General features: G+C 38.3%; 2 protein-coding genes across 2 annotated transcripts; both read right to left on the bottom strand.

The window, feature by feature from the left end:
- Window positions 1-346: 346 nt before the first annotated feature.
- On the bottom strand, window positions 347-6,143 carry LOC134806151 (protein Peter pan). The gene is made up of 9 exons (XM_063779436.1): window positions 5,809-6,143; window positions 5,048-5,200; window positions 4,420-4,590; window positions 3,834-3,956; window positions 3,647-3,708; window positions 3,408-3,561; window positions 3,019-3,174; window positions 2,170-2,353; window positions 347-790 (listed from the first exon to the last, which is right to left on the bottom strand). Exons 1-9 carry the CDS (start codon window positions 5,992-5,994, stop codon window positions 366-368), a joined length of 1,614 nt encoding a protein of 537 aa, XP_063635506.1. The 5' UTR covers window positions 5,995-6,143; the 3' UTR covers window positions 347-365.
- A 2,929-nt stretch (window positions 6,144-9,072) lies between these two features.
- LOC134806150 (elongin-B) lies at window positions 9,073-18,868 on the bottom strand. The gene is made up of 5 exons (XM_063779435.1): window positions 18,727-18,868; window positions 18,528-18,621; window positions 17,363-17,507; window positions 15,288-15,390; window positions 9,073-12,066 (listed from the first exon to the last, which is right to left on the bottom strand). Exons 1-5 carry the CDS (start codon window positions 18,727-18,729, stop codon window positions 12,052-12,054), a joined length of 360 nt encoding a protein of 119 aa, XP_063635505.1. The 5' UTR covers window positions 18,730-18,868; the 3' UTR covers window positions 9,073-12,051.
- Between the last annotated feature and the right edge of the window lie 703 nt (window positions 18,869-19,571).

Genomic DNA, 19,571 nt, shown 5'->3' with positions numbered 1-19,571 from the left:
ATCAGCTCATCACAATATTCACAATGTATTGATTGATGAATACCGCCTGTAAAAGTGTAAAATATAGGTAAATTAGTGCATTTTGAGAATGCCTCTATTCGTTAATGTTACGTGTTACCTATTAAGTTTGTGTTTACTACATTACGTTAATCGTAAGTTTTGTAATAAAAAAAATCTGAATAAACCGATTTTTTGTAACGTACTTATTTGTTTTTTTTTTATATAAAAGTTATTATTCACGCTATGATAAATTTATAATTTAATTGAGTAGGTACAGGGTGCTACAGGGACACTATTAGACAGTCCATCTTGTTCTAGTTTCTTTACTAATAAAAAACCAAAAAATCTAAAACATCCATTTATTGTCATTTCCGGCCCTTCTTGCCCTGTTTACCAGACTTGAACTTATTCACTTTCCCCCCGAACACCTTCTTAGGTTTGTTGGAACCTTTATCCCTTCCTTTGCCTTTATTTCCTTGGAAATTCCTTCCGTCCTGGTTTTTGTCGAACTTCCGTCCGCCATCTCTATTATTTTGGAACCCACCTTCTCTCTTGTTATGGAATTTCCTTCCGCCCCCTTCCCTGTCGTCTTTATTCCTATGGAACTTCCTACCGCCGTCTTTGTTTTGGAACTGCCTGTCCTTATTCTGGAAGCGTCCGTCCTTGTTTTGCGAGCCGCCCTTCTGACTGGGGTCATATTTCTTCTGCAGTTTCTTGTCGAGTCTTAACTTCTTGAAACCACGTACGGAGTCGTCGCCGGCCTTTCGTTTCCGCGGAGCACTGAATAAATCTGAAATAAACAAGACACTTTTATAACTTTAATTATTATTAAAGCCGTGTAAAATGTACGTGTGTTACGGGCCTTACGGCTTTTACATATGTTATTGAACTCATGCTATTACGTTTTGCGAAGAGTCCGTCAACTTTGGTATATTATGACTGAACTAAAAGACTGTACATGCATCGGTGAACCTTACGGGTTTGCAATAAGGTGTACGACAGTGTGGAAAATAGCTTTACACATTTTGGAAGTGAAAACTTCTTTAGCGGCGCTGCACGCTGTGCACTTTTGGTGATGGGGAAAAAATGTTAAACTCGCAAACAGGTGTCACGTGACCGTAAGACGTAAGACGGACACGTGACCTGATCGGAAAACTGTTACTATGTCATTGAGTTTTTCTTTATTGCCATTTTATTAAATGCCATCTAGTGACTTTCCTTGTAACTGGTACTAATATAACTCGAGTACTAACAGTGATGTGCTTAGGGGTTTCAAGTAATGCGACGAAATAACGCTAGATGGCGTTAATCTCAATTATACATAGTGCTGCAGACATTTTGCACTAGATGGCGCTGTTATTAATATTTTGACGTAAGACGGACACGTGACCTGATCGAAAAACTGTTACAATGTCATTGAGTTTTCACTTCCGCCGACACTCCCGTAGTGCAACCCGTTGTTTTTTTTCTCGTCTATTTGAGTGTCCCACTGCTAGCTGGTTTGTTACTGCACACCGTTACGATTGTATTTTTTGTTTTCAGATTCCTGCTACACTTTAAAAAAAAATTGGTAATTATGAAAAAATCAAAAATACGTTTTTTAGTCTTTTCTACTTTATGCTTTTTTTTTGTTAGAAAGTGCATTGTTTTTGTTCCAAAACTAGATTCCTCATCCTTAATTTATTCGAAAATGATATATTACATGCCCTAATAGGTACAGTTTTAGAGAAATGTTGCTCCAAGTCAAGCGCGGCGGCGTCGAACTTCCCCCCCTCCCCCCCACTAAATGAGACGTGGCTCTCGAGGTCTCCCGGTCTGTATCTGCTCATGACCAGCTAAGAATCAACTGTGCCAAGTTTCAGCGCATAGTCACAAAGTGCAAGGTGTCGTGCACTAACAAACTAGCTATGCTGGGCAAACACGACTCCCGATTTGGTGTTTCCTCCGGCCAGTTGTTCAGGAAGCTGTCCAGGTCATCCCGCCATCTCCGTTTGGGCCTGCCGCGGCCACGTCCCTCTACCGGCATCCACTTACCGAATTTTATTTTACCGAAATTTAATTCGATTTGTATTTGGCTATATAAAAATATACAACGATCTTTTCAAAACTCAAATTAGCTACAGTCGCAGAAAAAATTGTTAAAATCAAAAGAATGATAATATTAGTTACCTTGGTCGGGCTCGGCGCCGACGGCCTCGCGGTAGTACTGAGCATCATCATCATCATCGCCGCGGTCGGCGGCGGCGCCCTGCGACTCCGCGTTGGCGAGCTCCATCAGCCGCTGGCTCTCTGTCACCTCCCGCTTCTTCTTGATGCCTTCCAGCGCCTTCTGCTTCAGCTCCTCCTTCTCCCTCTGATACAATGGAAAATATTCAATCAAAAGCGTCCAATTACCGCTAATATGGTATAGGCCGTAGGCAGATTTTGATGGATCCAATCTAAAAATGTAATTGTAAGAGATTCCATATTGCTATGCCATTCCCATGGCATGGTACAGTAGGAGGTCGTTCACCCGAACACCGACTTCTCTCGGAACTAGTCACGGTCCTAATTGGCTCGGGTAGTGGAGGTTGTACTTATAACGGCACGGCGGTTTCACGCTAACGGATTTATTAAAGTGTTTCATGATGTAAACGTAATGAAATGAAATGAAAATTATTAAAATTAGCAATATATCGAAATTATTATTAACAATGAGAATGTAGTCTATATCGGTACATTGATATTTTAATATTTCTAGAGACAGTATAGTCTGACACAAAAGAGTAGAAATTAAAAAGTGGCAATCTGTCGTGTCGTCCCTTTTAAATCAATTTATATAAGAAAACGGGACGACACTACAGTATTGCCACTTTTCTACTCTTTTTTGTCAGAATGTAGGTGCCCTCAATGGCCCATTTGAAAATTCATTTCCATCAATTATAAAATCGTTAATAAAATAAATAATGATGTAAAGTCATACAGGTATAAAATTTGAAGTCAAATCGAAATAAGAGAATAATAGATAATAAAAATGACCTGTTTCCGCTTGACGTTCTGGTCCTGCTGCGCCTTGCGGCTCTCCTTCTGCTTCTTCTTGGCGTCCCGCTTCTTCTTGATGGCCGCCTTCTGCTCCTCGGTCTTCTCGACCAGCTCGTGGAACAGCACCTCGCCGTCCATCAACCCGTCCTCCACCTGAAACATGTTCATTACATTTTGTGCCAGCCGAGCCGCCAGGGTGTGAACACATCTAAAGGTAACAGACATCGCAAGATCGCAGTAAGACGCGACGCCTCATGATGTGAAGGGAGCGATGAGGTAGGACTACTTTTGACACTGCGTTGGCTCATTGAATTGTGTCTTGACACAACATAGTGTCAGTGACCATTGATAGACTTTGCCTCGTTGCAATAAGGTTGAACTTGTACCTTGATGAGCTGTAGAGATATCCTCGGGCCGAGCTCGTAGAGCCGCAAGGCCGACCGGGAGTCCTGCGCGGCGCCGCGCGAGGCGAGCGCCTGCGGGAGCAGCACGTGCGACGCCGGGTCGTCCTCGAACTCGCTCTCGGAGAGAAGGGCCGCTCTGTAAATGCAAATGTGTAGAGCGTTATAAGAAGCTTCTTCAAAGCTTATATACAGAAATATGTATAAAACAAAAAGATGCTTACTTGTCAAAGAATTCTGACATATCCTTGCAGCGATTTAAATTGGGTATTTTGCCTTGAACCACCTGAAAAATAAATTATTAACATATTATTAAAAATGTAAATTCTAAGGTCTACTCATATTGAATAGGTCGCAGTTGTCACTAGACATATGTGAAGCAATACATGAGTAATTTTTCGAGGATTGTACCTTCTTGGTGCCCTTATTGAGTCCGACAGGCGTGGCGCGGATGACGTAGTGCCGCAGGTCGATTATCTTTGTCGAGGGGTTGTAGTTCATCAACACGCAACGCCGGATATTCTTTAATTTCACCTGAAATTAACAAAAATAAATATAGATTTTTTAAAAATGACGACTTACCTTTTCTTTCTAAGATGTAGAAAACATAGTGGAAAAATTACTGTCTTGGGGTGTTTGGGTTGGGTTGGGTTAATAGCATCGTTCGCAGACGTTTCTGATTGATAAAAAATTAAACCGAAGAAAACATGTTCAAGTTTCTGAAATTTAAACAAGCCGGTACGAATCGAGTCCTAGGGGAGCTCCGCCACTGATGCTTGCAGAAATTAGTCAGATAGATTTTTCAGAACATTCAGATCAAAATCCCTTTTTGGTCACTGCTGAAAAACATTGTTAGGAAACCAAACTAATCTCAATAAGGCCTATCCCCTCTGGTTTGGAAGATCTGACAGTGGCCGTTTTCCTAAAAACTGGTTCCTGTGTCAATCCTTGGGCTCCTTTAGGATGCAACTGGGAAAGCGCTAAGATGAGGACATACCGTGGTGATGTTGATGGTGGGGAACATGTTCTGGAACATGGTGGCCATGAGCTTCATGTGCATGCCCTCGCCGGAGAAGGAGTTGAGCACGATGAGCGGCGCGTGCTGGAAGGCCTTCATCATGACGTACTGCTTGCGGAGCGAGGACACCACGTCTCGCGCGAGGCTGTACTGGAATTACAACAATTTATTTAACATTTATCATAAACATCATAATTATATTATCTGCCAAAATATGTCCACCTACTGGACAAAGACATCGCTTCCACTGTCCCCCAGGATCATTAACAAGGATACATTATATCCACTTCAGTACATTCACATATCAAATAGTTTATGAGTGGCAATAAGAAATTTTACGTGAACCTAAAAGATCCAACTGATAGGGTGTGTCCAAATCTAGCAACAATTAATTATCTTTCACACCTGCATTCACCGCAAAAAATGTAAGGGTGTGTAGTTTTTAGTTTAAATCACAGTGGGTTTTCTAATTTTCTCATGTTAAAGCTACATACAAAAATGTATAACAGAAAACGTAAACTAAGTTGTGACTTGTGACAGAGTTGTCATACACAAGGCAAAGAATCCAATTTTGACCTATGTAAAACTATTTTTGAATAATACTTACATTATGTATTTTGAAGGTAAGCGTGGGTCCGCGCGGCAGGCGCGCGAGCCGCATGTAGGAGCCCTGCTCGGTCTCCGTGAACACCATCATGTGGGACACATGCAGGTAGCCCGACACTGACAGGAAGTCCTTGATTGTGTTCTTTTTCCTTTCCTGAATCATCATTTGTATTTAGTTAACCCAAATAAAATAAAAAACCGGACAAGTTCGAGTCGGACTCGCCCACCGAGGGTTCCGTACTTATTAGTATTTGTTGTTATAGTTACAACAGAAATACATCATCTGTAAAAATTTCAACACGGTTCATGAAATACAGCCCGGTGACAGACGGACAGTGGAGTCTTAGTAATAGGGTCCCGTTTTTACCCTTTGGGTAAAAAGCTCCTACTTATTAGAATTGGTACAAGAGAAAGCCTGTAAACTCCAGGATTTCTGAGGTATATATGGGTTAACATGTTTTTTATACAATTTCAAACATTGATCTCTCTCTGTGGTCGCTCCCTCGTGACTGACGATTGTGGTCATCGGTGAGTGTTGATGCTTCATCATAAACAGAACATTAATACTGCTTTATTATATTTATAATATGGTACTGGTTGTTATGATTTCAGTACACAAACTCTAGGTATTTACACAAACATTACATATTCAACGAGAAACAACCGCAGCGTAGCAAAAAGCGCAGGTGGCTTTGAATAGATTTACCCCAAAATTCGTTCCCAAATAATTCATAAAGAGTAAACAAAAAAATTAAAACTAACTTTAAGCTGTGACGCTGTGAACGGCTCCATAATCTTGCGAAAGTCCTTGGTGAGGTCGATGAGGTCCTTGCCACAGTGCCCGCGGTGGATCACGAACGAGTGCGGTGCCTTCACCAGGGTCTCTGGCTCCAGGCTTTGCTTGGTCGTGCTGTTTTTCTTCGCACATTTTCCTTTACGCTTACCCATCGTATACGTGTATTTACAGCAATAAATAAAACTAAACGCGGAAGTTTATTCGTAGATTTCACTTAATGTAAATTACATATTGTTTAGATTTGTGGAGAAAACCATCTGATCCTCTTAATTTTGAGGTTATTTTATGCAAAGCACACGAGTTTGACAACTGACGGTAGATTGACAGTAAATATCAGTGTTTTTCTCTCTGGGAATCTTCAGGAGCAAAACTGTTGGACCAAGCGCAAGTTTATAAGGGTGGTATTCCATCTATCCAATGTGTATAGGGAATATTAGGCAAAGCTCTGTGTAGGTGGCGCCACTAGACATACAGTAAACAAAGCTCTATATCTCTATGGAAAGCTAGTTGACATCATCAATGACACATCATGTCATGGTGTCATGTTGTCATGTCATAAACAAATAATTAGTAAAAGTGAAAAGTAATTAAATTATTATAATAGGTACTTACATAATTTTAATAATAATATTTAATTACTTTTACTGTGAATATGGCGCCCTACGGACATTTAAAGGTCGAAGAACTTAAAAAGCTGCTTCGGGAACGCAAACCTAAAAGGAAATAAATTAATAGTTTAAAAGAACACTAGAAAAACACGCTTGATGCCTGATCGTGTTCAAAGTCCATTACGTGACCGTTCTCACAAGTGCAAACACGACTATGATAATATTCCATCATGGAATGCCAGTCGCTTTATCATCAGACCTTGAAACCTAATCGTGGTAAAAGTTCATTTCAAGACTTTTCTAACAAATCCAAACACAGCTATGATACGATGTTCCAACATGAAGTTCCAGTTCATATCTTCCGGCTCCATCATCAAATCAGTTCGACAGTACCATATTATTGTATTGTCATCAGAACTACATACAGCTGCCAATTTTCATGGCGCTACGATCCTTCGAAGATGGTTAAATTAGATTCCATTACATAGTTACATACAGGTCGACGGTCGACCAAAAGCGTGTTAATTACTTACTTAATCATATTTAAACCTATTTAATTCCAATTTTCAGAATGTAATTTTTACTTGTCTTGTTCCAGGCTTACCCTATACGACGAACATAATAACTTTGGTAGCATAAAAAGTGGTTACACAGGTTACACTGAAGGCAACAGCTCAAAATCTTTATTCACGCCATTGCCGGATAAATTTAAAGACATCAATTCTAGCTCAGATTTACACTGACGACCTACACTTTATATAGAGTCCTTACAAAGATAATACCTACTGTTAAAACCTGTGTGTGTCTAACTATCCAGTTGGCGACCTGCAGTGTAATCACTTATTGTACTACAAAAGTTATTGTTTTCATAAGCCTTGAAACAAGTAGTTTTCGTCGACTCATTAGTCTAGTCTAGTTTTTTTTTTGTAACGCCATTATAATATGCTACTGTTACATTGTTAACTTATAAATGAATAAATGATTATAAGTGTTATGTTTCCGAATCATTTCAAACTTTATTATATACAAATTATTACTTTATCAATAAACAAAGGAGTCGTCATAACTAGTCGTGCCCACAGAGCCGAGGACAATTGGTCATAGACTTTCTTGGGCCACAGCTTCTTCAAGATAATGAACACCACAATCGAATGCTGCCGTCTCATACGAAGCGATGTTGTTGTATTAAAACCAGGCATATAGTTTTGCAACTGTGGGTTATATACACTATTTTCTTGCGCCACAACATAATCAACACCACAATCGAATGTTGCTGTCTCGGATGAACATTTAGAAAGGGAGCTAAGTCATCAGAGTTCTCAACATGTGTAACCATTAATTTTCATTTCGCCTCACTCGCTTCAGCCTGTTCTCGCCTTTGATTAGTTATTATAACTTCCGTTTTAGTCCACTGTCAGATGGAAGGCCCAGGTTCCCTTCTTTAAAACGCGCCTGGTATCATATAATCCTGAAAATAATAACAAGAGGTTTAGGTTATGCTCAGAATAAAAATGGGTAGTAAATGTGACGGTTATTCTATTATTTCGAAATTCTTACCTGATAAGTTTTCAGATGCAATGAAATCTTCGGATTTAAAATGTGCTGAACATATCTTTGAGGTTTTTTTTTGCTTTACGACGTACTACCGCTTCCCACAGCTTTCATACACTTTGGTCTTTCGGAAATGAATGATTCCCTTGATTTCTACAGCCAAATACGCAGCACTGATGCATTATTGTATTAACATATCTTGTAAGTATTAACCTTATTTTAAACTCAAATTATATTAATATATTTAGCAATTTTATTTTAATCCCGTTTTGAAAGACTTGTCAAAATTGTCAAAAAACTGTTTACTATATGGATCGGTCATGCCCTCTGGCTGAAGAACAATGCAGTAATATTCCCTATTTTGTCTCACATTTTGTGGTAGAGTGAGACGCAATGACATTTTGGGACAGGTGGAATACCACCCTAAAGGCCGTAACACACTATCACACCGCACCAAGGTCATTGTGCGACGCACCGGTAAGTAAGAGCGAGAAAGAGATGTCGCTTTCTCGCTCTTACTTATGGGTACGTCGCACAATGATCTTGGTGCGGTGCGATAGTGTGTTACACGTGTTACCACTATAAGACAAGGCTGTTTATGGGTAGAAAAATACATATTTTCATCAGTGTTGCTAGAACTTTCAAAAATACTTATAGTTTGTCAAAGGACTGTGTCATTTCAATCATAGACAGAGAGAATCATACTATCTTTGACTTACACTAGTACTAGCACCCAAAAGAAAAGGATGAGTATAGTTTTCCTGGTTCTTACTGATTGACAAATTGGTTTGACCAACTATTTTTTATATGAAGATGTAGGTACTTTATTAAAATTATTAATGTGTAATATGTGATATTATCAATGTGAAAGTAACACTGCTTGTTACGTTTACATCGCGAAACTACTGCGCTGATCTTAATGAAATGTATGAATTGTAGATGTAATGTTATGAAATCCAACCCCTGGGGCTGGGAGTAGAAATGGCAGACCAAATCCCACGCAAGCGCGGCCGTGATCATACATGCAAACATCTTGAACAAACAAATAGGGACAAAATTAAAACACCGAAAACAAATCAAAACAGCTTTATTTCCTGCTGGTTCATTTAATTGTAGACTTCCATACGCGCACATGAAATACTACGCTATTTCATACATACTCTAGTCTCGTTGTGTCTCTAGTTGAATCATTACTAATGCATAATGCAGGTACAGCCATAGCAAAGAACCGACGCGTACAAAAGGTGTAATTTCCACTACATTTTCTAAAAATATTTAAATTAAAAACTTCTATACTGGACGAAATAAGGACTACTAAAAAATCATAGTGATGCCAGCACCTAATTTTTAGAAGCGAAATATTTTGGCAATCGGTTCTTTGTCTGCCTCTACTCACAAGAGACTCTGAATAAATAATTACACTGATTATGTGACTTATCCATCAGCGAACGGGGTTGTACGAGAGGATATAATGACTAACCACTAAGGTTACCTACCCGGGGAACCAATATTGAATGACACCATCATGGTTCTATACTGGTTAATCAAGAAATCTTGAAATTTTACGCGTGGTACTGGCACAGCTTTGTGTCTTCATACAAAATTGAAATATTGAATTTATCAGCCAACAAGTATTCATACAGCTGATAGGACCATCTCAGACACATAAGAAATGTAGTCGCGTCTGTATAGTGACCGATAGCTTGGTTTTTATGTGCTTGTATCTTGTATGATTCTAGTTAGGTACCAACTCTAGATTCACCTACCTGTGGGCTGTGTGTAGATGTTACCACGACGTGACATTACATTTTTGTATGAAGAAATTTTTCCTAAGTGGCCATGGTGAACGATAGTTTGATTATCTATCCTATGTTATAGTACAATAAAGTGCAATATCGTTTAATACCCAACTATTCTAACTTGGATTAGATCTGAAAGTAACCTCGCCGACCCGTGGGTCATATTAGCTAGCTATGCACCTAAATTGACCAACTCGAGATAAATACAATCGGTGCTTAATAAAGTTCCCGTTAAAAAAGTAAATAGCGATCCGTCATGGACTGGCGACGGGAGTTATATTAGTTATTATTAAATCACAATAGAGGGCGCAGCAGCCCCGTGATGAAAAGCTCCTATTTACTCCCTATTACAAGTATCAGCTATCAACTATGCTAGTTAAATATTTTATCATAAAAAAAGATGTACAATGGACAATGGTCTGTTGGTTATATCTGTCGAGCAAACTTAATATACAGGACTTGAAATCATAAATTCGTAACAAATATGTATACAAAAATAAAGTTTTAGAATCAGTTGAAGGGCTGTGCTAAGTAAGAAAACATGGGACCCATTCCATTTAATTAATATCTAAAAAAATTAAGGTCCTTGACTTTCATACATTAAAAACAACACTTCAACCATTTTAATTTCAAGAAATGCATTGTCAATTCGTATAACGTCGTTATGTATCACAAATCATTAATTTAAACCTTAATTACGCTAAGAAAATAAATCAACTTATTGGAGCATCTAACAGTGGCGCAGCTGGCAACACTTTAGTACTGTTTTATGCCGTGCCACTTGATGGCGCTAGTATCGGCTGCCACAGCCACACATTTTAAGAGCAAGGATTATGCGCACTTCACGTAAAATACAGGCATGACGTCAATATCCTAAAAAGGCCTTATTGTTTCGTAATAATGGCTATGCTAGTGCACCCGACGTGACAGAGACAGATATAAGCAACAGAGAAGTTAGGCTAGTGAGGTGATTGCGCCCCCCACGGAAGGGGGTGGGGGGCTGAGCGGGGCTCGCCGCTGGTTGTTCGTTGAAATAGAAAAAAAAAAACAACATAAAAGTGTTAATAAATAATGACGGAATACTGATAAGTTTGTTACACAGGAGCCAAATAAACGTTATCAGTTTTATTTAGTAAGTACTAAAATAGTAAAAAGCATAAGATATACAAATTAACATCTCAGTATCACCCAAATTAGTTCATCAAGATATTATTTAATTAGTAGTTCTCTTCCATGGCAACGCGATGAAAAACGCATATGAATCCACCCTTCTAATTTACGTTAGACTGTCACATATTACAGTTACAACGAACCATCAAATACCTAACCAAGTTGATACTCGTATTACCCCTACCCCTTTTAATAAAATGATAAAAAAAGTAGTTACATTTAAATTACTTTTACTGGCTAGATTTTACTGCGAGGGAAAAGCAAAGTAGTAAATAAAAAGCCCATTTACTACCTATACTACAAAGTTCATATGGTCACTAAAGTGCCATTTACTATGTCAAAAGTTTTCATATACACTGAAAAATTTTTTTTACAGTTTAGACAGTAAAAGGTCTCTTTCATTTTGAACTAGCGTTTAGAGATTGAGCGAAACAATGCAATGATTGTATGAACCTACCATGGAGCCATCATTTAAAGGAAATAGTTCCTTGAATGTAAGATTGCCGTGCCATTCGGCAGGCCCCGCCCTACTGAGCAAGCTACCGTATAGTTGCAGCGGTATACAAAAAGTATTGTTTAGTGCAAACATGAGAGGCACGAATGTTATATTCGGAAAAACTTGAAAGATTTAAACAAGATGTCATGGCTTAGGTCTGAGGCGATGATGCTGCTCGGTATAATATTATTTTAGTTGATTAATATGCTGATTGATATTGTAATTAAATAATAATGAATTTAAATTACAGCATCACGCGAAATATTTCGCCAAAAGCCTTTTATGAGTGAAAATCATGTTCTGATACATTTGCTAGAAACTTCCACGGCTAGATCCACATAATATACAATGGATACATACAATAAAGTGTCGAGTTTTGATCCTTGGCGTGCCGTGGAAGCTGCCAGCATCTTGTCCCGCACCGAATAAAAACGTCATCCGTTACAAAGCATCACAAAAAGACTACAAACAAACGTGTAGCAACAGAATTGTTAAAATCGAGCAAAAATCGATAAATGATTAACAAAATAAGTATGTTTATAATATATGCGGTGTGGCGGCGCGGGCGCTGTCCGGTCGGGCGGCCTAGTGCTGGTCCATCTGCAAGCAAACCGTGCCGTCAGCCAGGTCACCAGGGGGCGGGGTATTGAGCAGTTTCAAGCAGTACATGGCTGTGTAGATTAGCGTGTAAGCGAATTGAAGGAATAAATCACGAATTCATTGTCTACAAATCGGAAGACGTAACTGAGAATTATAGCTCCATCTCGTCTGTTGTCGAGAATAGCGAGAAAGAGATAGTAGTATCTCACGCTATTACTGCTCACGTTACGTTTTGTTGATTTTAGTGTTTTATTTTTGGTTATTTATTCCTTGTATAAATGAAACAAGCGCTTATATTTACCAGCGTGCACGCTTTTCTACACTGCGATGCCGAATGAGATTTGTCGATAATGTATGATTTAAAACTTATTATAATTATTTAATACGAAAGTAACATTACATATTATAAAATAATATTATACTTATTTATTATTTATCGAATGTCAAAAATCATTAGCAAAACCCAAAGCATCAGATCCTAGAAAAACAGGTTGTTATGAATAAGCTCATTTCTAGTAAATAACTAATCCAGAATGTATAAGTATTTTGTACAACACAAAACCAACCTTATCTAGCAAGGTTTGTACATTGTAAATTTTTAACAATCCTGATAAAGTTTATAGCTAAAAAAAAAACGATTGTGAAAAGAATTCAAAATCACTAATCAACCATTTTCAGTATCCGATAGTTTGAGCAATTTGTGAGAAGTATTGTTGTAAGATGCTCAGAGCACCCAGCGCCACACGGCGCGCTTGAAGCGGACCACCGCGGACAGTTCGCCGCCCCCTCGCAGCGAACACCCGGACAGGGGCCGTGCCCGAGCCGGGCTCGACGGCTGCGAGACCGACAGAGGCCGACGCGGACTCCATTGCTTACACTCGCCTGAGTCAAATGCCTTAGGATCCTAAGATAAATTTTTGTACTTAGCAGAAGTTGTCTGCTAGCGAAATAACATTCATTGAAATAATGGAAATCATCACCTCAAAGTGCAAATCGCAGTCTGTGAGGTTTCGAGGATAGACTGACTGAGATTTGCATTCTCTTGAAATTGTCTGGCGTTTCAAAAACTATCCTTAGGTTGAGTTTATTGGATTTCAACTTTTAACTCTACCTATACTCTGTATCTTTAGGTATTTAAATAAAAGTAAACAAAATCTACCCTCAAATGGCACCTTAGGCCAGTTGAGGGTAGATGAAAACATTACATGATCAAATAATGTAGGTTAAACTCAGGTCGTTCTCGTTCAGTGACTGATCCAGGCCGTTTTGTATTTGGTTGGTTAACCAATAAATGTTATAGCTAACGACCCGAAAATGTACAAATTGTTTGTATACTTTTTTAAATACCTAAAAATACAGACTATAAGCGTAGATTATTGACAAAAGGATTTGGTAGGAACTTATTTTTATGCTGAAGAATCTGTGAATGTTCTAGTATCAAGTTTCTTTGGCAAAAATTACAATTTCAATAACCTCCTGCTGCCCAGAATTTTTTCCTCAAAGATGGGGTACAAGCCCAGAGGCCTTTTTTTAGGTTCACATGGTTCCGGCCCAAGACTTCGACGTATGATTACATTGTCATAGCATTGTATTATGGGTGTGAGATTTTTTTAGCATCATAAGTGGCATCTATCAGTAGATGGTTAAGAAACCAAAGAAACACCGAATTTCGATGTCTTTTTTATAGGACTCTGGGCCGCTACCTCAACAAAGTTGTTTTACTTAGATTGTGTATTTCTGAATTTATTCAAATAATTAATGTACCATTACGTTGATTTACCCCGCTTCTGTAACATATTTTAAATATATCAGAATTAAATAACGCATTTCATGTAAAATATTATTACAAAAAAAAATACCTACCTTTGCCACATGCTAACAATAATATTACCCACAAGCAGCATATTATCTTACTTTGACTATTAGATTATAGAAATACAGTGAATATTCAATTCTACACAAGCAGTGGGAAACTAATAAACTGGGAAAATTACCTAAATAATAGGCACTAAACTCGAGCATATCGATTTTTTCATAAAAATAGGGTAACCGCCCGCAGACCTATTAAAATCCTATAGCTACTAATTACTGCCATCTTATTTTAATTTATGAATTTTTAAATATTTTTGCCAAAACTAACTATAAAGCTTTTCAAAAAGACATTAAACATTTAATACTTTATTAAATTCAAATTTTAATCGTTAAACGAACAGCATATCCAATGCAAATCAACCCAATATAGCGGTTAAAGCCCGTAGACCTATAAAAAACATTAAATATATTACGACCCACATGCCTTCCTATAGGTCTTCCAAATGTTAATTGTTGTATTTACATGAATATTGATTAAAAGTAAAAAATAAATGTGGTAAAACAAAGACGAACATATTAGACATCATTTACAACAAAAATACACAAGGAATCTGCTGAGATAGCAAAGAAATCATCGATTAAATTACGACGTCCTCGACCTCTCGTCATTGTTTTGGATATTACTTCAAAACTTACATATCATGTTACACAGATTGACATCTATTGAAAACGTCAAATATGGTGTGTTCATTCAGAACTGATCTGAATTCAATACGCGATAAATTTGAATTTTTATGACAGGTTAAAGTTGTAGACCTTTTAAAAGGTAATTGAGCGCGTATAAGTTAAAAGTGTAATTAGGCTTGGGCCGGAACCACTACTCAGTCGGAGACCTTTTAATAGGTCTTTGGGCGGCAGGAGGATAACAAAAGGCTCATAATTCAAGTCACCAAGACATACAATCTAGAAGTGTATCTTAGATGACTTCACCTGTCTACAGGCATATGTAGATCGGTGTGTTAGGTCGTAAGATAGTTTGTGGAATTACCTATGAAATTGGATGTATTTCAGCATTTTCTGCACAGTATATATAAACGCACGAAAATTCAAAGTATCAAAGCAGAGGCCCATTGGGATTTTAACCTTTTTTCAGGCCACACTAATCTTCGTAGAATAGTGCAGCTTGGGAAATCCCAAGAAATGCAAATATATTCTAATTAATGGGGCATTAATGTAATGATTCATATTCATTATGAGAACAAGTCACACTTCCAAGTCCAATCTAATTTAAACCTTAAATCAGATTGCTATTAGGTTGAATTTCTATTGGCGCGTTATGGCCGATAAATCGTTCATACTATGCCTGGAAAAGGGTTAAAACCCATTTTGAATGTGACATGTTATGTTACCTGCTCCTGTCCGTTGGCTTCCTGTGACTTCATGACGTCGGGCAGGTCCGGGGGGGAAGAGTACGGGGTCAGATCCAGAGCTTCAAATTCGCCGCTTTCCTTTCTGTTAACACAAAATAGCAAACTGTTAATTACTTTCATGCCTTCAGGCAAAAGAGTCGCCATTATGTTACCTCGCAACAACGGCAGGCTAAGGTTGTTAGCTGAGCACCTCATCTGCCCGCTCTCTAAGTAGTGGGATGAGGGAGTTCAACAGTTTGAAGATATTATGCATCAGTTTAAATTTTGGGTGAAGTTGCATTTGTTTTCCAGATACCTCAGAAAATTATTATTGACCGAGCGTTAGCGTTACAGGTCGCAATTCTCATCCGATTCTCGTGAAATTTTTAGAAGTGGGTAGTTCGCGCGCGGTTCGAGACGCGGTTTTACGAGCTTAGGGCCGATACAGACGTACTGCAACCCGACTGCAATTTGTATGGGAATTGGGAACTGCACGCTGGCTGCACGCCAACTGCAACGTCGGCGTGCAGTCCCCATACAAGTTGGAGTCGCTCGGGTCGTGTTGCAGTCCGTCTGTACGGGACCTTGGGTTTAAACAAATCAAGTTGTGATGTTGGTAAGTAGAACGGCCGGTTGGCTGCCTTTGATCGACTTTTATTGTAAAATCCAGTGATGGAGAACAGGGTTATATTGTTCACATGAAAAAAACAAAACCGTTATCTAAACATTTGATTATTGGTATTTCAAATAAAAAAATAAATTAATTGATTTGATTCCCGCAACCTTTGAACACAACATATGATGCATATATCCGTAGGTGACGTGGCGACATGTATTCGTTACTGCACGTATTAACCGCTATCTTATCTTTGGGCGAATCGGTGAATTATTGCGGATCTACATTATCATTAATTCTAGAACACCTGTGTTTGTCATATATGAATGTATTAAATTAATAGGGTAATGAATGATTATGCAATCAATGTATGTATGTTTGTTTGTGTCGTGTGTCGATTCGATTCATTGTTGTGATGCAGGCGGCTTATATGATGTACCATAGACTACGTTTTAACAAACTGTTTATTAACATTATTTTAAATACCTTAAAGCCGGGTATTCATTAGGCAACTTTTGTTAATAAACACTGTTTAATGACTGTTTATAAACAGTGTTGCACGATGTTTCATCACATCTGTAAAGATGTTTATAAACAAGGATGATGAAATATTGTTGCATAAACATGTTGCTGTGTTCCACTCTAGGTGGAGAACAAGACGAAACATTCAGTTTATAAACGTTTATAAACAGATGTCATCGAGTGTGGACGTGTGTGACGCAAGTTTAGAAACATGGAAATGGTACTACCTCCTCGGGCGACATCCTAGCAACAACTAAACTAGTGTGGACTGCTAAGTTTCAGAAACAGTGTTTACGGTAAACTTGTTGCAAAACATGGTGATGAAATTCATAAACAGTTTATTAACAAATGTTGCCTAATGAATACCCGACTTAACCCTTTTTTTATACGCCACAAAGAACACATTATAGTACAAAGTTGGTTCAAAAGCAGGATAAAAATCAAATAGTAAATTATCTAAAAATAAAAACCTGGCTCGTTGTCGTCAGATAGGTATCAATAATGTTGTCATGGAAGTGTTGGTCCGGCTAGGCATCTCAGGCTATCCTAGGGCAGGCGGTGCTTTCTTTGCCCAGAGGCTGTCTGGTGGTGCAGAGGGGTTTGCTACGACCATGCCACAAGGGGGTGATTGCGGAGAAGTCTTTTATATTTTGTTTTGTTATTAAGTTTAAATTTTACTTGTCTTCTCGTCCTGCATGAGGTGGCCGTCCTTGTTGAACAGCATCTGGGTCAGGGGAGGAGTCGTTGAGAAGATAACCAGATTTACACACCTTAGAGAAAGTCCAATGGGTGCCGGGCACTGAGCTTTAGCTGTAGCCAAGGTGAGTCCGTTCCGTACTCCGCTAGGGTCTTCTCGTCTTCCATGAGCTGGCTGTCCTTGTTGAACAGCATCTGACTCTGGGGAGGAGTCTTTGAGAAGATAACCAGATTTACACACCTTAGAGCAAGTCCGATGGGTGCCGGGCACTGAGCTTTAGCTGTAGCCGAGGTGAGTCCATACTCCGCTAGGGTCTTCTCATCTTCCATGAGCTGGCTGTCCTTGTTGAACAGCATCTGACTCTGGGGAGGAGTCTTTAAGATGCCTGCCAACGTAAACATCACTATGTTTCAATATTACAGGACACAATAATATTTTTAAGGTAACAGGTAATCAAAAATACTAAACACCAAATTAAAAATGTTTCATATGAGTAATCTATAAAAATATTTTTATTTTACATTTCCAAACTAGCTTTTACCATAAAAGGCTCAATAATTAAAGACCATGAAACCATGACTGTAACAACTCATTATAGGGACAGTATAATTTGCATGTGGGTTCTGTGTAATAAAAAAAACTGGCCAAGTGCAAGTCGGACTCGCGTTCCAAGGGTTCCATACATTAAGTCTGACTCACCCTTGACTGCACATTTATAATAGGTTTTCCTGACATCTATAGGTAAAAAACTATTTTGTGTATATTTTTTCTGGCTCCCCACACACACAACTTTACTAATAGTAGTGATACAGACATAAAGAGACACAAGCATTACCAATAGTTATACTAGTTCATCATAGCATTGGAAATAACATCTTCAACCTTGGATAAAATGCATGAAAGTAACAATGTAAGTTGATTGGCTACTGTTGTTTTCTACCCATTTTAAACAAGCTGTAAGTGTAAGCACTAATGTAACACAGGAACTGAGGTTTACAAATTACAACCAATCATTACAATATTTTAAATCTTAGTTTAGGTGTTTTGCTTGTTTAATTTATAAAGATATGCCGTCTAAAAATATTCTAAGGAAGTACTCTTACAAAACATGGCACAAGAACAAATTTTATATTTTAGCGCCAATATAATAAAACATGTTATCGATGTTTGTATTATTACAAACATGGTGTTTTTCAGTGTTTTGAATTCAAGATATGGTTCCCTGAAAAAGACCTACGGTGCCAAGTTGGTATATACAGTATTAAAGTTTGTCAGCTGATTCCGTTCCAGTCCAGGCTTTCGAGAAAAAATGAGGCAGTAAACATAGTATAAATCGAACGCTAACCGACTGACATTGTCCAAGACTAAAAATAGACCTATCTCAAATCATTCGAGACGCACTCACCTTCAATCATTTTCTTTAATTCCAGTACCGTTGTCGTGTCTTTAGCGTCCGTGAAGATGGTTAATTTTTTTCGCCTAATCATTAGAAAGACATCCTGAAAATAATTTTATTTTTGAGGTTACATGTCTAGTCGAAGTAATATATATGACTTTACAGTTGAAATAGATGCCTGGTATCGTATTATATTGCATGAGCTTACCATTTTTGAGATTATATTTAGTAAGTATTAACCATTTATTTTAAAAACGCTACCCTTTGAGGCGTAGGTACGAAACTCAATTGACTGGAGTTTCGATTCTCATTTGTTGAATTCGACAACTTTGCTTAGGTGCTGATTGGCAGTAATGTGAAGCGCCTGGTATATGATTGGTGGAAAAAGTATTGAAGGATATTATTCAACCAATGAAGTCACTAGATATGCACTAGATGATGACGACATTTCTTTTTTGTATGACATATCTGACCCGGATGTTTGTTAATTTAGCCGAAGGTATATTTTTTTTCTAAACAAGAGGGACTACCGCGAAAAGCGGAATTCGCATATTTTGGGGAATTTTCTCTTTTACTCCAATGAAGGCGTAATTAGGCCGACAGAAAAAGATGCCTGCAATTTGCGAACTTCGATTTTCGCGAATGTAGCCCCGGACCATGGACGTAGAGAGTAAACTGGATAGAGTACATTGGCCAAAAAGTGTGTCCACATGAGAAGTCAAGGTGGGCCGTTGCATCTCTTTCTAATTAGGGTGACCATAAGTCATATGTATGTGATATATTAGGATAAAATTGAATATATAGTTCGGCCAGGATCTTTTCTTATTCGTGCATAGTTATTAGGCTTGTGCCTGCTCGGTCACTACAGAGAGCGCTCCGCTCTCGGTCAATCGGTCAAACGAACTAGTTCGGTCTTTTAGTTCCTTTAGTTCAGTTCAGTCTTTGAGAGCTGGGAATGTATGAATCGATGTTACAGTAGTTTTTTCCTAAATCTTTGGCAACTGAATTACGATTCAAGTTGTACGATACTATATGACGATTAAACATCAAAAA

The sequence above is a fragment of the Cydia splendana genome, chromosome 2, assembly GCF_910591565.1.
Source record: "Cydia splendana chromosome 2, ilCydSple1.2, whole genome shotgun sequence".
Taxonomy (NCBI): Eukaryota; Metazoa; Arthropoda; class Insecta; order Lepidoptera; family Tortricidae; genus Cydia; species Cydia splendana.
The sequence above is the reverse complement of the archived record's forward strand: the minus strand, read 5'-3'. Positions and strand labels throughout refer to the sequence as shown.